Source organism: Ischnura elegans, chromosome 7 (assembly GCF_921293095.1).
Source record: "Ischnura elegans chromosome 7, ioIscEleg1.1, whole genome shotgun sequence".
Classification (NCBI taxonomy): Eukaryota; Metazoa; Arthropoda; class Insecta; order Odonata; family Coenagrionidae; genus Ischnura; species Ischnura elegans.
Genome location: NC_060252.1, coordinates 9,059,463 through 9,081,291, shown reverse-complemented (window position 1 = coordinate 9,081,291; position 21,829 = coordinate 9,059,463). Strand labels below are relative to the sequence as shown.

Sequence of the window (21,829 nt, the reverse complement as noted above, 5' to 3'; positions counted from 1 at the left end):
TGGAAAGAAGCCCAATCACTAACATTACTTTTTGCACTTTCTATGGTCAAACTGATGTCTAAAGTCAACATAAAATTGAAGAGCAATAAGAATACAATACAATTGCGCTTTCAGGTAAGGGTCTTCAACCTGCCGCCCCCGGGCCACACACAGCCCACCTATTTCTCGTGGCCCCCAGAGCTTGGAGAAAATATTGTATCGGGCCACACAATATAAAATATATACTGCCACTTGTCATAAATCTCATTGATTGATTGTACTTGGTAACCAATAAGGATAATTGCACAGCGAAATTAGGATTTTTTTTGACTTTACTGATGTGGTGATAAAATGACATCAAGCATTGTGCCCCTCCGGACGATGTGGAATCCATTTTTGGCCCTTGCTTAAAAAAATTTTGAAGACCCCAGCTCTACAGGATAAAATTTACTAAATCACAACTAGAAAAAGCTAAGACCACAACTTGAAACCACTTTTCCTGAGCTAACAGAATTACTTATGATATTAGTACGTACACTTTGTGAAAATGAAATAAAAGGTCAAAGACCTCAAACAACCACTGACAGATCTCACCAAATAAAATTCTGAATGCATTATACTAGAATTATAAAAAGAATTTTTCCTCAAAAATAAGGTTCCCCACCTGGAAATTTGTAGTTAAAGATAAAATCTCCCACAAGCAACTGAAAAAGTTAGCAGCACATATTGGACATGACATTCTCCTTGAAAGAGGTGAATCTTAACCTTTAAAAGCCTAGTGTGCCCATAAGGGGACGCTAATTCAAAGGGCATTAAAGGGAATGTTAGACTTCATTCTAGCAGTGAAAAGCAACCACAAGGACTTTAAATCCAGCAGGGAAAGGCTAAAGGGCTAAGATCATCTTAGCAAATTCACTTACATATTGCAATATGACGCCAACATATAAAAATAAACAAAAAAATGCAATACACTAAAACAATTAATAATTGCCAAAACCTTGGTCTAGAGCCTATGAAGGCTCTAGGCGGCTAGAAGGCTACGTACTCCCCTAAAATGGCAGCAGCTATATTCATATACTTCAATTGACAAGACTGCTTACTGAGTGGTCCATATACATTTTTGTGAAATATGAATGTGGGAAATCTCTAGCAAAAATGCAAGTATTTTCATGGTTTTGACAATAGCAACACGTGGCCGGCACACATGAGAAGTTTAAAAAGTCCTGATTTAAGGAGACAAAAGATACCAAATGCATGTCAATTTTGAATGGAGTGAGGCACGTAGAATAAATCAAGTACTAATATGTAGAACATTTGATGAGCAAAGGAGTATACTTACAATGATTGAAAATTCCTGCATGAGCAAGGAGGAAATCGATTAGCCTGGGGCACTTCTCCAACTTGAGCGTGTGCTTCCCTTCATTTGAAAGGAGCGTGCACACATTGATGGCAAAATCCTGCTCGTTGGGAAGTGGTGAGAGTAAGGACAGGGCCAGGCGGTCATAGTCAGATGGTCTATAAACATTAGTCGACAGTCCTGCAGTAGTCCGTACAGTATCTAAAATGAGGAAAAACAAAATTGGTTTCAATACACCTATAATGGTAATGATTTTGTAAAAATTCACTTCACACACTACCAAGATAAAAATAATCAATTTTAAAGAAAAGGTTATAACCAATATTCTCTTGTTTTCCCATCTTTCATCACAGTGAAAGGGTATTCAAGATTTCCATCTAGTTCATGATTACATTGCTGCCAACATTTTGGAAACTGACTCTGGATCTTAAGTCAGTAGAAACCATAGAATTTGAAAAAGTAATTATCATGAAAGTAAAAAATTAATTTTAAACACTGCCATGATGCAACATTTTTTACAAAACCGTGCGAAAGATCCACAGAGAAAAAATCATTCGCCTTGAATTATTTTCCCCACCCCTAAGCGTTAAAATGAATTCCTTTTAGGAATGCCATAGCAAAAAAAATTAAATGCAGGTACATCAGCAGTTAAAGACGTTCTTTTCATTAGCATTGCTGATGAGGATAAGATTGCCCAAATGTAATTTACAATAGAGCAATTCAAAAACATGGCAACCAAATAAAAAAGAGGGAAAAATAATTAGCACAAAAGTTTAAAAAATCCATTTTCTTAAACAATTTGATGTGCAAAATATTAAGACACAATATCAAGATGAACAATAGGAATGAAACCCTTGGGTCGGGTTCGCAGGATACACTCCTGGGGCAGGGACTATAAGCGATCAGCTTTTCTCCTCTGCCACCAGAAGGGGAAGGACGGGAAGGAACAAGGAAAGCAGGCGCCGCCGCGATGAGAGCCCGACGACGCCTCCAGGGAAAGGACGGGGAAGGAAGGAAGGGACGAGGAATCCTGCACCGTCACAAAGGCGGGCAGGTCCTACTACTAACGAAACCAAGCTTACGCAATTAATATGCTACCAATTTTAGTAGATTTTCCTATGAGGAAGAAAAATCTATCGATCAAATCGGTAGATTATCAAGATGAACAATCTCCCAGCATCCTCCAACAAAATAAACTCTTATTATTGTATTATTTTTCACTACTCAAATATAAAAATGATAAATTATATTTTGCCACAAATGATAAATATTTTTAGAGGAAAGTTTATTACACCATATTCCATTTCATTTCAGTAATCACCTCACCCTAATCACTATTTCTTGAATGCACATTTTTAGATTTTTAATTAAATCTATAGCAAGCGATACATGAGAAATTAAGAACAGGTAACAACGTCATTTCAACGCAGCTCACATGGGAATATCTCAACAAAAAAAACATTTTTGATGCCTAATCCTTTCACCTAAGCAAAGGGCCTCTAATACGCTATCATCCAAATTGCTCTGACGGCAATCATCCCATTTTTGCCCCAATGAGCCGAGTCGCGCTGTGGAATGAATTCCCAAGGAGCTTCCACGAATGCCCACTTGAGGGCACGGATGCATCGGGTGCCTACCGGAGATGTGGAGAGGTGATCGCCTCTCGAAACTTCCCCGCCCGCAAGTTGGCGGTTTCTTCTCCGCGAGGTTACATGCCGCCCGGCGGACAGCGAAGGGGGCGGGGAGGTCCGCGAGGCGGATCAGCCATTACGAGGGCGTTGGAGGGGAAGTCAGGGAGGGTGATGTAAGGGGGGGGGCAGACAGAAATGCAGCAGAGGCGGGGGCGGGATGATGTGGGCTACACGTAATAGATAAGACGGCGACAGGGCGGAACGCGAAGTGGGGTCGGCGTGATAGAGCCACTCCCGGTGAGGCGCTCGCGGCGCTATTAACGATTTAAATGTGGGCGAAAGAATACTCGATGTCGCTCAAAGTTGCTTGTTAATTTGGGTAATTCGGCCGCAAAACATGAGCGCCTGGAAGTGGGTGCACTTGCACCCCCTTCCCTGGCCCGAGGAAAATTTTGGGCAACTATTGTACCGACTACTTTTTCAATTTGAAGAGGGACAAAAGGCAAACATTAGCACTTAGAACTAAAAAAAGTCGTTTTTTAACAACACTACAACTGTTTTACTGGTTCAACAAAAGTTTCATCACACCTGGCAACATAACGCCCCACAAGCGGCACTAATGCACCCCTCTGACAATTTTTCTACCGCTTATGGCAATTAATATCCTTTTCGTGGCACTTTGGCGGCAGTACACTCGGATGCGATGCCAACAATTAAGCAGCTATGGTGTGCTGCCGTAAGCTCTTGGAATCGCTGGAGGTCAATCACTGGCTGATGGAAATTCATGCTCAGAAGGAGGCACACTGCAGACCTATTTTCAACAGTAACATGGTAATTAAACTCGAGGGTGGGTTTGGATTAGGTGAGGGTTGAGCCCACCCAAGGCCAAGCCACAGGCATGTGAAATTCACTTATTCAGGTTAAGGGAGCCTGCTCCACGTGGGCCATCACGTACTTAAGGGGACTTTCTACAGCTAATGGTTTGCACTTAATTTAATTTCACTGCCAGTAAAACTTTCATAAAGGACAAAGAGGGCGGCCGAACATCTCAATTTTTCTAGCAGCAGTTTAAGCATTCAAGAGAATACATTGTTACATGATACAACGAGCACCTTTCCCTATACATACGTCAGGTGCTCGTCTCCCGTCGGGCTCATTGCGCTCGCAACCCGCAAGAGGTGACGTGGCGTGAGACGAAGGGGAAGCCCTCAGCCCACGCTTAATAATTCAAGTACTCGATGCATTTCGAGGAATTCTTCCGCGGCACGGGATAGAAAACCTTAGCCCGGATCGAGAATTTTCCCCTGCTCGAGTGTGCCTGAACGAGGGTCAATAACCAGCAAGTTAGCATCCGCGGTATCGTTTTCCCATCCCGCGCCGCACGCAATCCAGGAAAGCCGCGTCAGATAGATTGAAATGCAGCCAATACGTGCATGTGGGACATCACCAACTTCAGGTGCGATTACAAAAGCTGTCCGCAATGTAGTGGTGACGTTCTCTCACTAGGATGTCAGATAGCTGCAACCGAAATAGCAGCAGAGAATAACACACGTTTCCGGCACGTTTCAAATCAAAACTTAGGCAATACTTCAATAATCGTTGATCTTTTGTGTACTGCAAATACGGATATGAATTAAAAAATTAGAAAAATTTTAAATCGTACCAACTATTTTCAGGTTCAAAATTCGAAGTGCATCAGGAGTGTGATGTCTCCATGTTTCTGGGTTTCACCGCGTGGTTTTTTTTCTTTGTAACGACAGTTTTAAGAAATATTCAAGACACCGGAAAACATGAATAGAGAAGACGGCTAACCTCTCCACAGCTCGTGGAAGAGGATCATACGAGAGAAAAGAAGGTGGACCAATCAGCTTCCAGCATGAAAAATTGGCGCCAAAAATGAACTATATAAGTCACCAAAAATTGAATCCCGACATCGACCTGAAGACGCCGGTTGCAATACCGGAGAAACTGTCGTCACAAAGAAAAATCCACGCGGTGAAACCCAGAAACATGGAGACTTCATCTAGACAACACCGCGGAAAACTACGAACCAGCATCAGGAGTGTATTCTCTTTGAAATGAGATGAAATACACCCAGGCAAAATGTTAGATAAATAAAGATTCAAGCTTCAAAATAAATTAAGCGGATTCTTAGCCAACCTAACCTGACAATAAATCACTAAAGAATGAAAAATAAGGATAAAATTATAATAATTTCACTTAATTTGAAATAAGCTTCGAACACTGTAACTAACTTCTCTGGATAATTAGAAATTGATGAACCATTCATTGTCATTAATCAAAGAAATTTGAATAAATATGACAATTTAGACCAAGTAACATCCAAAAGAAACAAGAACCAAATTGAGCGTTAATGACGGAAGCTTTTCACCCCATCCAATGCAACTAATTAAATACCGGAACACATCCATGATGCCAACACACTATTGACTTTCCGAAATGATGACTCCTTGAATGTGTCCGCGTTAGTACATAGCAACTACCACTGAAAATGCAGTGAAATCTGTAGTTAATTACTGAATAAAACAATATCAGCACAAAATAAAATCGATAATAAAATTAAAATTACAAAGATTTTTCCGCACTTTGACGGTGGATAGGACTAAAAACGCGAGACATCTGCTTTGCACCTTTCCGAGGGGCGACCTACCATATACGTGAATGTGATGACTAAGGTCTCAAGCTTCCTCTCACCGGCCAAAGGCAACGTTTCACTGACTTCAGCCGCGGTTAAATGATGACACATGGATTTGGATCTGGCTCAGCGTTTCAGAATGGCAATACCTTTTCCAGGAAGACTTCAAGTCTGAACATACGATAAATAACCTCCTCTACCACTATGATACGAGGGGAAAGTTGGTCACCACACTGGTTCTCTGGACGAAGGGAAGAAAATACACGATAAACCCATTAGTATGGCGTAGGTACGCTTTAAAAATGAGTCTACTGCAGCGAACCTACAGTAACGAACAAAAAACGTAATTAACTATGAAGGTCGTTGGCTTTCCGAATCCGGGAATACCTTTGGTAACAATCTTGCCGTTAAGTAGCTATAAATTTTGGACCGCCAAAACAATAAAATTGAAAGTCGAACAACGGCAACACTAGAGGAAAAAATCTGGCTTAGAGACAAGGAAATAATAATTCAAGCTACAAAAACACGTTTTATGGAAAGAAATGCGACTATCCTATGTAAATCCACAACTTCATCATCTGTCGAGGAAAAACAGAGAAGTTAACTCTCGTCAAGACCCAGCATTATTGATTCGCAGTATCAACTCTCTTTGGCATACGAGTATCATTTACGATTTTTATAGCAGAAACACGCGTTATTTCCCTCATAAGTGAAACTAGCACGTTAAACAAGAATATCGCTAACGAATAAGTCCCGTTTTTGTGTGTTCAACTGACCACGTATCAACTTTTTTAAAGCACACGATTTACTCTCTCTCTCTCTCGCAAGTTGTAAACTATCCGCATAAGCTATTGCAATTAATTTTATGATAAGGAGGATTACTTTAGTTTATAAGAATAAAGCCTTGAAAAAATTACGTCCAATTGTAATTTGTCGAAGAGGAAGCGTGAGAACCACGTCTCACTTTTCAGTGACACTTTTTGAAGAGGCACCATCCTACCGATCCAACTGACGATGAAACATATCGACGGTAGGGCTTAAAGATTGCTAGATTCGTAAAATTGTATAAGATGAAAACAATGATTGGCGGAAAATAGCAAAACGGCACCAATAAAAAAATTCACGGTTCACCAGATACTAATTTTTGATAGGGCAGTTTCCTATTCATTCGTTTCGATAAGCAGTAGTCAACAGGTTCGTGATACACAATATATCTCGGGTATCTTCAAGAACCAGAATTCCTCGCCTCAACGCGTCCAAAACAAAAAAAACACGACCACACTCGATAGAGCAATAAAGGGATTCACAGGCAGACACCAAGGAAAACGAAAGCTACTTTCGGAGTTAATAGCGTTCGGAATTCCATAGCACACCTTAATTCCAAGAGGGGGGGGGGTGTCGCGGATAAGTTTTGGCGTTCTCGTAGTTAATCTAGCAATTGCCCTAGGTATTTCACTAAAGAAAAATGCCTATCAAAGGTGATATCAGTAATCATTCACGAATGGAATAGGAAAATATACTTAAGCTATAAAAAAAAACAGCTTGGCACAATCAAAAATTTCAGAATACCTACAGTATAGGATAATATTATACAAAATGAGAATTTTGTTGCCGGAGGAGGTCTAATAAAAAGGCATATTTACATACAAAAAGTTGCTCTCATTCACAGATATGCGCCTCGGCTTAAATTTCAGAACGATGACAACAATGACTGAGAAAACACCTACCACCAGAATTTCATTATTTTGAGTACCAGGATAGTACTCTCAAACTGAGGTATGATGACAAAGAGAAATGGCCCCACACAATAAATGTTAGGAAAAAAACTTTAAAACATGGCTCTCTTATGATAAACTTCCATGCGCAATGAAACGAGACAAAGGAATCATATCAATCGAGTTAAGGCTCATTCACATCCCTAAAAACAGACCCAAGAATAAATTCTGCAAATCACAAGATAGAAACTTTGGGCAGGATTCAAGGAAAACCAAAGAACGAGTGTAAAACAAAAACGCCAGAAACAATTAATGCATCACAAAAAGTGACTTCCAACTCGGCTACAATGAAGCATCTCGCAATAAGAAAGCCCCCATATACTACTTCATTGATGGCATGAGCCCTCACAACAAAGAAGGCAGCCCATATTAGACTTCACGGATGCCGATCACTGAATCAAAGAAGTCATTCAGAAAGCCGGATGTGACGAAGAGCATATTTTTTTAGATCAAGCACACGCAAATCACCGACCAAAGGTGAAAAATCTTTCGGCGACAGAGCGGAATTGTGAGAGTGGCGAGGAATCGAGAGCTAGAGAGAGAGGAAAGAAAGTGGGAGGAAAGGTCCTGACCTTGGCCTAGGATGTCCTTCCAAAGCGTAGGCCTCCATCGCTTACAGTTGCACTCAAGTCGCCGAGAAATGCATTCGCAGAGCAGAAGTGCTAGTTCCCATGGCAAAACGAGATCTCTTCAAAGAGGAGACACAGGAGAAAAATTAAATCTCCTTAAATGCGTAATTACGGTCAGATGAAATAGATCGGGACCGACTGATTTTTAGAAGCAAGTTTCCGCTGAAGTCTGCAAGCCTGATATTGTTTTAAACGATATTTAATGTAATCTCCATTCTACTTTCATTAAACCCTCTACATTGACATGACCTTTTGTAAATTGTTCTTTTACGCAAAGTTTGCAATATCTGTAAAAGTAATTATTCATGTTACTTTATACTGAAAAAGACTGAGACCTACCGCTAAAAATTATGTAAGAATGTTCTTCATGTTCCACGGGATAGAATAGTCCCGGAGCAAAGATAACATAATAATAATGATTCGTTATTACAAGAGTTTCAGTACGAACGAATGAATCCGAAATGAATAACACTGCCTGAATGGCATAAGAAAGCACATTCTATTTTAAGTTAAGATATTCTGACAATCGCAGTAAGTTTACTCAATTTTGATAATAATACGGCACAATTTTCCATGCAAAAGTGGTTTCGCAAGAGTTATTACAAATAATTGTGCTGAATAAAACGTAGGTAATTACGAGGCATAAATATGAAATCATAAAACGTATGGCCTTCGCTGGCATTCCAGCAAGCATTTCTGCAAGCCAATGATGGAAGAAATGGTAATGGTACACTAAGCTACTATCGAAAGGTGTCTAAATATTTGAAAACATATACGATTAGGAAGTCAAGAAAAAGGCTAAGTCTGCTATGCACATGTTCAGCAGCAAAACAAATCATTAGATACCACTTCCACCAATCGCTGACATCATGGCAATCGAGAATCATGCCCACGCGAAAGTTTAACAATCTGTTAAAAAATGACAGGGATGTAATATCTGAGCGACAAATGCAATTCTGCTCAACGACCTCGACATAAGCGTAATGCAGCGGCAGCAATTGGAATTCCACCTTGGGCGGTAGAATGAATGGTCTCCGGTCCCAAGGGACAGCGACCCAAAAGAAATTCAAACATCTCGTTAATGGCTGGACACGCCTACGAAGCGTATCAAAATCGGGAGAAGAGGGAGGTCTGCCGCGACAAACGCGGACGACAATGGATATGAAAAAAACGAGGAGCACCGCCGTTAAGTAAAAGCTACTCTTCATTACACACAACACAACTTCCTGCCAACTATTATCAAAATCAATACATTCGTCCTCTGAAGAGGGGGAGATGAGAGGGGTGTCCTCAGGATCAATTATATGACCCGGGAGTCCAGGAGGTACGGGAGAAGGAGGGGAGCATTCGCGCGCGGCGGAGGGGAGGCAGGCGGAAAGTAAACGACCATGCAGTGACGGGGCCAACTGGGAGGGCGGGAAAAGAGGCGAGGGAGGGGAAGAGGAGGCGGGGGAGGGAGGAGAACAACAGGAGGGAGACAAACGCAAGGTGAGAGAGAAGAGGGGGCTTTGTGGGCGGGGGGTGTGGGGACAACGCGAGAGGGTTACGAGAGAGGAGTGCGGGAGAAAGAAAAAGGGATGAGAGATGAAGAGAAAAGAGCGGCTTGGAACGCACGAGTCACAATACTCTTGAGGTGGCGCGCTGGGAGTAAGGAAGCGATGACCGACCAAGGCGGCGTTGCCAAACCTCCCCTCCAACCCGAAGACGAGAGATAGAGGGAGAGAGTTTTAATGTGCCCTCACCGCCACTTCCATCGCTCATCAAAGCGCAGCGGCGGCGAGTCCAACTGGCGTGGAAGTTTTCCTCCTATATTAACGAGATTTTTTTCCGTAAAAAAAGGAAACTTTGGAGAGGAAAAAATTCTCTCCATCTAGATTTCAATATTGATCAGCGAAGGCATTACTAGCAAGCTGCGTCCGGGAGAGGGAGCTTTTCAAAGTTACGATTTCGTCCGCCTATGCCTCTCTCGACGTCCAGGTGGGAGCACGGGCGGTTGGGAGGACACGTGGCAACGTCGACATGCCCTCGCATACTATTTTCCTTCACTTGCCCCATCAACAACGCGATACACGTTCTCCCTCTTCGACCAAGAAGTCCTTCCGAAGGATGAGGAGTTCGGCAACGGGGAATAAACAGGCCCCGAACCTGATTCCATAGCCATTCCTTCCCCGGCGAGGCTATTGGCTCATCTCCACTTAAGCTTTCGCCAAGAGGGTGCGCACAAATGAAAGCCCTTTTCTTCTTTTCCCTGATGAGATCACCAGCTCGCTCGAGCTGGGCGGAGGTGCACGCGAGGACAGTCGCCACTCCGACATCCCCAGTCCGTGAATGTTGAGGAATATTTAGAATTCCGCCCTCCCACACAAATCTCCCACACAAATTTCCTCACTGATTCATGACTGCGGGCCCAAAACATTCGCACGGTTTCAAGTAAATTTAGCGCAATGCACCATAGGCAAATTTTAAAACTTTTGTCGAGACATTTATGCTACAGACAGAGCAAGACTGCTTTCCGTCCAAAAAAAAATTTCCTTGAGGAAGGGACACCCCTGAACTGAAAATTATTCGAGATTCCTCAGAAAGTGTCCGAGAAAATGAAATCCATGCACTCATTGCAGACTCAGAAAAAAAATAACCAACAAGCGAACACTGAAACATTGAAATGGAAAAAATGAATCATGAAAAAATTAAAACAATTTGGTACAACACTCCCTGATTCACAACACTGTTAATCCCTAACTTCATTTAGCTAATCCTAAACTTACATAGATCAGTGGGGGAAGTAATTACACGCGGTGATGTGGTGAAAACGAAAAAATGAAATATGCATTTAATGCGAATATAATTTTATGCACACTCCGAGTGCGTCCTGATCTGATCATCCATCTCTGAATGACAAGAACTGATGAGGAGCGTTGGATGAAATGTGAATCACTTTGAAAAAAGCAAGCCCCACTTCATCGAGCCAACTTGAGGGCTTTTGGCAGGGGGACACCAATTGCCATGAGAGCAACCGTATAACGATCCCGCACCTAATACTGAAGGTTCACGAGTGAAACTGATCGCAACCAAAGCAATGAGAGCGAACACATACTATAACAGCAGCAATTTCATTGCATAATGTTTTTGGAGTCGATAAGAAATTTAAAAAAACCTGGGCCCGCGCGTTTAGAAACCAGAGAAAGAAAGGATCGCGGAGAATGATGGGTACGCATAACTAACTTCATCCAAATGATAGAGACAGTAGGCAATGGAGATATGTTTCTCGAAGCGGTCTGAAGCCTCGAGAGGAATTTGGCACGGCCGCGCGGAGGCAATCCACGTCGAGGACGTCGCACTCTCATCGAGAATGCTACACGGATTCGACCTCGTCTCCGTAAATACGAGTTATGCCACCCCACAATGCTGTGCGCCAACGCGTTACCTCTCCACTTACCGTACACTAACGTCTCCCGTTAGACTTACGATGTTTGCTGAGGTTGTGCACAAGTACTAGAACCACAACATCATGACGATATAAAAACAACGCTGATAGCAATAGATTACAAACATTTATCATGAACGTCACCAAAGAAAACAATACAGCATACTTTAAGTCAGCTCCGAAAACCTTTTCTCCTATTTAAGCAACAAATTCCAACTCACGATATTCTCTTCCACTTCGATGAAACAAACACGTCGGCTACTCACAAGATAATTAATTTGCAAAGCTGTTAAATCTTCAACGGCAAGACACTAATTACGAATGACTCTAAAAATTGACAGGAATTGATATTTTGATTCGAGTAACTACATCGAATATCTTTGAAAATATCTTCCATTATCACTACATATATGCCTCTTGCATACCAAAAACTAAGCTACACGTTTTAGCTATAACTTTGATAATTGCTACACTCATTAGAGCCAATGATAGTAAAATTATAAACAGAGCGTTATATTAATTTTCAACTTTTAAAAAATGCCACATGGCTACACATGCCCATTTAAATATTCAATTTTAAACTGCCAAAGAATTTCAATTACAAATTGCTGCAAAACACTTATATCAATAACCAGATGCTTGTAAGCCATGGAAGAACATCTAGCGCGAATAACTTCCGTGATCCTCTCACTGAGAACAACGGATGAGTTTCGTTTGACAGCTGTATGGGCATTCCGATCGACTGATATAAAATAAACTAAAGAAAACAATAATAACTTATTACTAACACGTGCATCATTATCTCAACGCTTCAACGCTGGAAAGCACTGGACCCACCCACTCTCATTGGAAGAAACTAAGTCAAAACATCGCTACAAAATACCCCGAACAACTTTCATATAGAGCCACTCTGAATGGAAAGTCCTGGACAAAATACGGGAGAAATGAATGCACTAAAAAGGCGTTCGGGAAAACCTTAAGAGAAAGTTATCAGATCAGAAGAGCATTTTCAGAATCAATTAGTAAAAAAAAATATTGCTACGACACAACATAGGCTGCACTTGGGAGAGCGGTACTTATTATTTGGCGAGTAAAGGTATAAAAGTAATCGTTACCTAATTATTTACTACGTTAATGTGAATATAATAAGATACGAATTAGAATTACTAAACGCAATTATAATCTTGTATCACCACCAACAGACGCTAACTTCATTCCCAGACTACAAGTGCATAGAAATTCGAAACAGCCAACTTCTTTGAATATAAAATAAATAGGGGTAACTACCAATGAATAGAGTTAAAATATTTTTTATACACTGCAGTGAGCAAGATTCTATTATGTAATTTATACAGTGGTATCTGGCACATAAATAAGCTATTTTACGTAGAAATGTATAGTTGAATGACAGCATAGCAGTTGCTTTCAGAAAAAGTGCCAAAAAGAACAGAGGAAGATAATGAGTTTTGAAATTTTTGATAAACAAATAAAAATAACTTCCATTAAATCCGTAAGAAAAAACAGCCTTAAGAGTTCTTTGATTAGCAGCCGTTAGTGTGAGGATGCATTTGCTCAGCTATTACATTTCAACATCATCTCTCATTTGAAGGAACGTGCCTTGACTGAGTCACTCACTCATCAACACACAGCCGTAACTACTGAAGATAGAGCCACGAATCCTTTGCGTCATGTACTGACGCACTAAGATGGAACAAAGGAAGACACCATTTTTAGGGTAGTTCTCACCCCATAAAGTGAAAAATGTTGACTTCCATTAGTATTAAATTCCGAAAAGATTTTTTTTGCTACTTTAAATTACTTCCACTTGAAACATTGAGTGAAATTTTATATCACTCGTAAGAGAAATGAGTGCTGTACTTAATTATTTCATATGTAACTATTCGCTTCGTTTTCCACTAATTATTGTTTTTTTAAATCCAAATTTATATTGCTTCCATTTCAGAAACTGAAATTAATCGTGGCATCGTGGCAATCATGAGCTCAAAACTTTTACAAAAGCGAAACTGCTTTTACCTACCTCTACCGCATAAAGTAAACCACTATTTTAATAATTGTAAAACCAACTTTTAGTATTCACTCCGCAGAATCTCAAAGGGTGGTACTTTTCACCAGCAATTCAAGTGAGAAACGTGATGTAATTCATTCCTCGTCGAAATCCTCAATCCCCACCACCAAACCTGAACGCAGCCCTGTACGCAAGCTGAGCGAGCAACAACGCAAACCTGCAAAAAAGGCTTTCCGAAATTCATAGCGAGTTGGCGCGTCCTCGGCGTATGGAACGAGTAGGAGTGAGGGAAAGGTGGGGAAGAGTTGGGTGTATCGAGCGAGCGGCACCCATATGGCAAGGACAGGAAAAGAACACATGTCAATCAAGGCGGCATGATAGTCCGCAGCTTGGTGGGAGGAGGGGAAGGGACGCGCAAATAGGTGGGCGAGATGGTGGGGTACAAGGAGGCAAACCACATGCACTGGTGGCTTCGTGACTCGGGATAAGGAACACGATAAGCAAGCTTAAAAATTCACAGCGCTGACCATGGAACTGAAACTTTTCCACACATTTCAGCAGGATATAAAATCGTAAAAATAAACCAACACTTTATCAAAAACGAATAAAAAGAGGTACAAGTAAAAAATTAATAGAAAACAATGTTAAGGTATCTACGCTCAATGAATAAGCAATATCACCCTTTATTCCCTCTAACAGGGGTTTTTTAAAGTTAAAACTCTAGTTCACTTATTACGAAACCGCGGTAAGAATGGGAGTGAATGCAGTTCTCGAAAGAGAAACTAATAACAAAATTGAGTTCAGTAACGGTTGGGCCATTAAGTTAATATTTTTCAAAGCATTAGTCTCAGCGTATAAAGTATTGTTTTTGAGTTGTTGAGGATAGCCGATTATTCATGGCATGTATAGTTTTAACATATACTCAGATATCCCAGACCATTTAAAATTTCGGGGAATGAGCTTTTAAAATAAATTTTCCATAATAATCTCCTAAGAGATGCTAGAACGCCAGTCCTGGAACCGCCTGCTCTCTACATTGATATACTTATCCTAGCTATCTCTTCAAAGAGGAGCTAAGTCGCCACTAAACTTTCACCCATTATCAATTTCAACCTTCCAATTAAGCAATTAGGGTAGTCATATCAGATACTCCTGTCATCTTCAACTACCGAAATTCAGTTAAAAAATTATAATAGCGGAAAATCGCATCAGAGACATTCATCCATTTAAGTAAATGAAACATTCGTTAAACTTGATTTACGAGGTCATTGAGCACAAATTAACTCTAATTGAGTACCTGGAATAAATCATTTTCCTTGGCCTTCCGAGGTTAGACAAGAACTTTAACCCAAAATGCTGCATATAGTGCGTCAATGTTTAAATAAAGCACCAGAAAAGAACAATTTTTCAATTCCATCGATATTAAATAACGAGGTAAATTCAAACTTGCACATCGATGATCATGATCATGATGCACAATATCGCCCAGCTTCATATTGCCGATGTAATTTCACCACTCAGATCGCCAAGAGCATAACAAGCCGTTATATAAATTAAACTGTATCCATAATTCATTTTATTCCAAAAGAGCACATCCAAAATGATGAAAGGTTATAAAAATGTACAGCCAGTCCCAAAACTCAACCAAAACATATCCACAAATGACTGAAGATGACAGTTAACGAGTTCGAACGTAAAGTTACGCAATCGCTCCTTTAATTGTTATCAAAGAATTGATACAAGCATCACGAGATCCGGATCTTGACGCTCCAACTTTATGATACACAAATGACCCCTTGGTTTATTGAGTTGTTTAGAGACACCAGATCCTAAACGGAAAGAATTGCTCATTACAATTCTAATGACAGGGAACCATATGAGACGGCGCGAGGCTGAGAAATCGAGGAGAAGCTGTGAGCCTCTCCGCATAAGTCCTTGAGGTCATGCGCCGATTGTGAGCAGCAAAAGAGCACGACGACGAATATTTCCTAGCCAAGTAGGCGAAGGATCGAAAAACAGAAAAATGAGAGTGTCTAGATTTTTCACTTTCAGTCACAAACGACAATGATTTAAAAAAAAGGATGTTTAAGCCTTATGGCGCGGAAGATCATGTGTGCAGGGCGCATTACCAGGAGTAAGGAGAAATGAGAGAGTGAGAGAGGCGGTAAGGTATGACGGGAGCATAAACGGAGAGGCAAAGGGGGGAAGACTAGAAGGCACAGTCGGGGGTGATCAATAATGAAAATTAGAGCGAGAGAGATATACGGTATGAGAGCGAAAGGCTGAATGTGAGAATCCGCAGTCTCTTAAGCTGCAAAACTCCCCCATCAACCCCTTTCGAGACCTCTCCCGTCATCTTTTCCTGCTTCGGGGTCCGTCCTAAGTGGAGAGATGGATAGCGCAGCCTCCGAGATGTGCAGGCCAGAGCACCCGAATTTCCATTGCCATCTGCTTGAAATTAGTAGGCCTGTTTTTTCGTATTATAGGGATACTATGAAAATTTTCTCACGTTTTTTTATTTGGGCTAATATTATGAGGTCAGTATTGTCAATTTCTACGTAATTAACTACCACAGTTATCAAGCAATCGCTATTAATGGCCCATAATGCGTTTTAAACCATATTATACCTTATATTTGAACGTTTTTTCAAAAAATGTCGATTGGAATGTTTTTAAATAATAATATTTCAGGTTACTATAATACATGCATATTTTAAATGAAAGAGAAGTGGTCCATAACATAAGCCTTGCGAATAAATATATAATTGCATAGACGTTTCTATATCTTGGACATAAAAATACTACAGGGGAGCAACGACACTTTTTATTGTTTTGTGGCGTATAATGCCAAACATTTTTGACTTTAGTGATCAAATATATGAAATGGAATTAAATTGACTCATGAAATGAAACAAGAAGTAAAATTAAAACTTTGCTGAGGTCTGGCATAAGAATACCATTGGAAGGGTATTTCCCGCGCTTCGCGTGGGCCGTTTAAATAAAGGCGGGGGAGAGGCATGTTCCGCTCCCCACATGTCGAAGGCTACAAGGAAAAGACTGGAGGTGAGATCGGCAGGCTCGGAGGAAGAGAGGGCCGACGGCTTAAGAGTGGGGGGTAGAGAGATTTCAAAAAGAGAAGAGAGCGGGATGGCCATACATGTGGGAGGGATTCGAGATCATCCTCATTGTGTTTCGAGTTTGTTCGACACGAATCGGCGCTTCAGTCTGAGGAGGAAGTCAAATGGCATGGACACGGAAGGTGCGCAGGAAGGAAAGAATAAAATACCAGCCGCGGTCTCAGCCGCTCTTTTAACCGCTGCGAGTCAAAGGTAAGAGGAGGTGGCGATTATCTTCCTTTTTATTTCTTTAATCGCACATGCGTTTAATTTGTGATAGCCTAGGGTAAAAGTGAAAGAATTACAAGTAACTGACTTACTTGGTTGCATATTCAATGCCATGATAACACGGTGTCTCATGAAAATTGACATAAATTACTGCTCAACTCAATTAAAATTGGCATATTTCCATCTAAGTAAACTATACAATACATAACATTATTATGAAGCCTACCAATCGACATCAGCGAGGCTCACCAATCGAACCTATCGAAGTAATACCTTCAGAACACTTTTGCTGACGTCACGTACCAGAATTATACCCAATCATGTTATAATAAAGATAAAAAATGTACAATAAAATTATATTGCAGATTCCACCGCCGCAAGGTTAGTGAGCAGAAAAAAATATTTACCTCTCTTCCCATGGAATAAGGACAACTTATCTTATGCACGTAGATATAAATGGAGGCTTCTCGGAGACAAGCGATTGCAGTTCCAACAACCTCAACCGCGCGGCATCCAGTAGCAGTCGCGTGTCATCTTAGAGATGCCTTTAAAATACCCTCTCCCTAATTCAACAAACGTATGAGCTGAGAGGGTAAACAGGTTAAATCTCAACATTTTTGATCAAGGTGGTGGAGGGTGACATTGTACGCATAATTTTAATCCGTTACAAACCTTTGAATCAGATTAAATTGACAAAAGAGACAATAATTGACAAGAAAATTCATACCTTCAGGCACCCAAAAGCCTCATAGAAAATTCGTCATCATAGACAGTGAATAATGACTACATAGAGAAACTGAGCGAAAATCTATAACACTTCAACGGCGTTTGTACTTCTATTCGACAACAAACGTATTATTTATATACATCACCAATTCTTTTCCTTCTCTTTCTTCCCTCGACCCCGTAAAAACACGCGGGGAATACCACCATGACATTTACCAAGGCAGTATAAATATACCGTAAGTATTCGCACTGTCCGGCATAATGATAAATATTTCTCTAATTGACTATCGTAACTCCAACTGTTATAGCTTCTTTGGACAATACGCGGACGCTAAAGTGAATATAAATTATTGCCACCGAAGAAATTGGAGTCGAAGCCTTGGATCAAAGGGAAAGCATATAGGAGCCACCGATCCGTCTATTCAAAGCTTCATTTATATTGACACTTAGGGCGCATTATAATCGGTTTCTAAAAATGTTCGCAGCGCGGCAATCTGACACTGAAAAGTTATGAATTTGATATATTACACCATCGCGAATGTAAATTTCAGCTATCAGCCGAAATTAGAGAATATTTATCCGTGTAATTCGGATCACTCTGCCGGTCAGCGACGCAAGTGGCGACTAGTAAATACATTTAAATACATGGTGGGAGACAACAAATGCATATGCTGACTGGATAGTCATCGACAATAACATTCGAGCCCTGGGCAGAGGAATCCACCACAACAAACATCCCGGAGATCCAACGCCATGGATTCGGGATCACTAGCGATACCGACGTCATACGCAGAGCTGTTCGAGGGGGAGGAGGGAAAGAGGGGGTGGAGAGAGAATTATTGAGCCGCGGGGAAAATATTTACGACGGACAGGGCAAGATGGGCAAACCTCGGGAGGTATCGGCCGCCCATCTTCTTGGAGGCCTTCCCTCCCCTCCTCCACGCTCCCCTCCATCAACAACGCTATCTTCTCCTCCGGCAACACTTGAAGAGCGCGTCCAGTCCATCCCCCGAACCATCCCGAGCCCGAAGAGTTCGCTCCGATGGATGATGGGAAGGCCGAAACGAACGCACCGCACCAATCGACTGACGGCAACGGGTGGAGACGATACAGACGGCACAGTGTTAGTGAGCGTTCAATCTAATCGGTCCAATTCAAGTGTTCCCGTTTCGCGTGGCTTCCATCCCGGTGGGCAACCTAGATTGCAAACAAAGGTTCGACTGATGCAATTCATAAATGAGCGCGGTTCAATATTTCCAGGAACGATATGAAATATCACGCAGCCATACGAACTCTTAACACAAAATTAAATGATTGTTTCACCACAAAAAAACTTGTCCATTTTAGCATAATTTAATATTTTGCAGTGAGAAATTAAGTCATCAAAGAAGAATTTACAATTGCAATGGTAAGAAATCACTCACTCAGCGATTAAGCCCGAGGGCCTTTCTGGAATTACACTGTACAAGGACTGATATCAAACAATTATAACACGCACGGAACGAATTTACAACATATTTAGCAAAATTATAAGCAATCATTTAATAGATCGCTCCCAAATCTTAATTTTTTTGACATAAGAAAAAAGAACAAACGATGATTCATTTGCTTCTGGAGTAAAGTTTTAGCAGATTCTGACGTTATTTAGGATGCTTAGCTAGTGCCGACAATTCACACTTATACCCCTAGCACAGCATTAATATCTCCACATTAAGCATTAATACAAACAAATTAATTTTTCCCGAATGGCTTGTTATAATTCTTGTTAAATATCTTGTGAGCTGGGTGGTGGTGTTAATATTTATGGACGTAGATGACATTTGCGAAGCGCGGCAATGTTCACAATAGACCAGCCATACTTCACCCTCGTTGAGAAGTCATGGGTCGCTCCACTAATTCCCAAATCAGACCCAAAAGTGTTAGGCCAACCTCCAATGAAATGAGCAAGAACTAAAAAACGCGCATTTTTTAAGCGCTAAGGCAGAAATAGAGCATTAAACTATAGAATACAAAAAGTAAAAAACAGAAAATATCAATGAAAATTTACATGACTTTCATATTTCTTTAAATACCACGAGTACATCGATTCTTACAAAATAATTGGCCACGTGATACATGCATTACCGTTCCGTAGTACGCATTTGGTAGAGGAAATGGCAATATGACATTATACTTACACACATTCAAATACTTTGTGAAACTGCGATTATAGATTCAGTACCATTAAGTTGACTTCCAATTTTCAACTGAACGACAGTGCAATGTATGGTATTGATCGCCTGACTAGACTCGTATTCATCATTCATGTATGAGTTTGATTATGGAGGGCGACCTGGGATCAAACATTTATGTAATTATTCACACCAAAGGCAGCAGAGCAGGGCTTCCTCTATCTGCTAGCTTCCGTCCATATAACGTAGGCTGAAAAATAATACCAGGCACTCATGGCATTAGACAAGAATTAATGACTTATGATAGAGCTGAACACCCCGACAATTCCACATGCAAGCAAACGTTTAGAGGTGTAGATAAAAGAAATTAAGCAAGGGAAAAATTACTGCAATTGATGCATCTAACATCACTTATCACCGTAAGCACAAATTAGCACAATATTTGATGTTTTCGGAAGAAAATGAAGCGTTAAGTACCAATCTTTAATTAATGTGACCTTACCACACTAACTTACGAAGTTGAACAATAATTTACACAAGTTTTCCATTGATATTTTTTAGGCGTCTCTATTTCATTTTCACGTCATTTTAAGAAAAGCCCTAAAATATACAAGGCAAAGTATGGATTTAAATGAAACCATTAACGAGTATCGACCACTTTGCTAATTGGATTACGCCCTCATGCTTAAAAAGTAGAGATGAATATATCGTGATGAAGGATCAGCGAAATTAAGCGGAAGTTTTCCACAGAGCATTGCCGCTTTCTGGTGTAGCTTCCACTACTTGGTTGTATTCAGCATTTCTCATCTTCATTTGTGCGGAGATCAGCCACCGCTAATGAGACAAAAGAAATTACCTTCGCGAAAAACTACCGCTTGCTTGCTTGAATCCATACACACGCCCTTAAGCCATCTCGACCCCGAATGGTCAATTTCAAGATCTTATATGCCCATCCAACGGGCAACCATTACAAATTCTTGCGCGAGGGATCAAAAGCAAGACGAATAAGCAGGTTCTCGTCATTCCAGAAGTTGAGTCGGTATTCAATACGCGTGGGACTCCCACCCCTTCCCTCGGAGGCTGTGCAGGAGCAAGACTACCCCTTCCCCTCAGCTAGGGCGCCCGGCTGCGGATTAGGGAGGCAACACAGCGGCGGCGCATCCGCCAATATCATTTCCCACCTGAAATCCATCCGCTGCCGCCGCTGTTTACGCATTTCCCCGCCACTATCGGGCGCGAACCTATGGATCCCTCACATCAACCGCAGCCGAAGGCCCCCGCGACCTCTCTCTCCCGCCACCCCCAATCGACACGGTTCCCGGCTCGTGCCCCTCCATCACTTGATGCCCACTCCATGACACCTTTCCAACCACCTCTTCCCCAGCAAAGTGGCATGGCATTGTGGGAGTGAAGAAGAGCAAGGGGGGACGACAGAAAAAGGAAGACGAGCCAAATGCAGGAGCGCCCTGTGTAGAGCGGCCGCCCGCCCGAGCAGAGGCGGAAAAAGCCGAGCCGTCGGGGCGAGGCTGAGATACAGGCGAGTCTGGCGAATCGATAACCTTGGGGGCCCTTCCCCTCCGTCCGCCCCAGCGGCGGGGAGGAGATAAGGGAGGGGAGGGGCACGATAGGGGAGACGGTGGCGAGGAGGAGAGGTGGGAAGGACATTTTTCGGCGAGGTTCTGACGGGGAAGGACAGGATATGAAATATTATTTGTGAAAAAAGAAATCCGGGAGCGGGGGTCGGACGGATGAACAGGGCGAGGAGTAGGGACACAAAGCGTGGCGTGGCCAACTGTGGTAGGGAGCCTCTCTCCGCAGGAATTTTCCACGACTCCAAAGCGGTCTCTGGTATTGATTGCGGAAGTCTCTCTCTGAGAGAGAGAGCAGAACATTGAAGGAGTGGGGGCGAAACCTGGGGCCTATCTCTGGCTCTCAACACGCCGAGTGTGTCGCTGTGGAGCTGTTGGGCAGCAGGCGGCGCGGGCACATCTTCCGACGACTACTCTCCGGGTGGTGGTGGTGCAAGCGGGTGCGGTGGGAGGCGCGGGAGTCACGACTCTGGGGGGTCGCGGCCAAATGAAGGGAGGCTGGGGGAGACCCCCGCCCCGCGC

General features: G+C 41.8%; 1 protein-coding gene across 4 annotated transcripts in view; it reads right to left on the bottom strand.

Annotated features, from left to right (window-relative positions):
- LOC124161958 (AT-rich interactive domain-containing protein 2) overlaps positions 1 to 21,829 on the bottom strand; it is a 151,121-nt gene that overhangs the window by 56,221 nt on the left and 73,071 nt on the right. For all 4 annotated transcript variants that reach the window (XM_046538235.1, XM_046538236.1, XM_046538237.1 and 1 more), the window contains exon 5: positions 1,319 to 1,537. In XM_046538235.1, the coding sequence (XP_046394191.1) occupies positions 1,319 to 1,537 (219 nt within the window). The remainder of the gene's footprint in view (positions 1 to 1,318; positions 1,538 to 21,829) is intronic.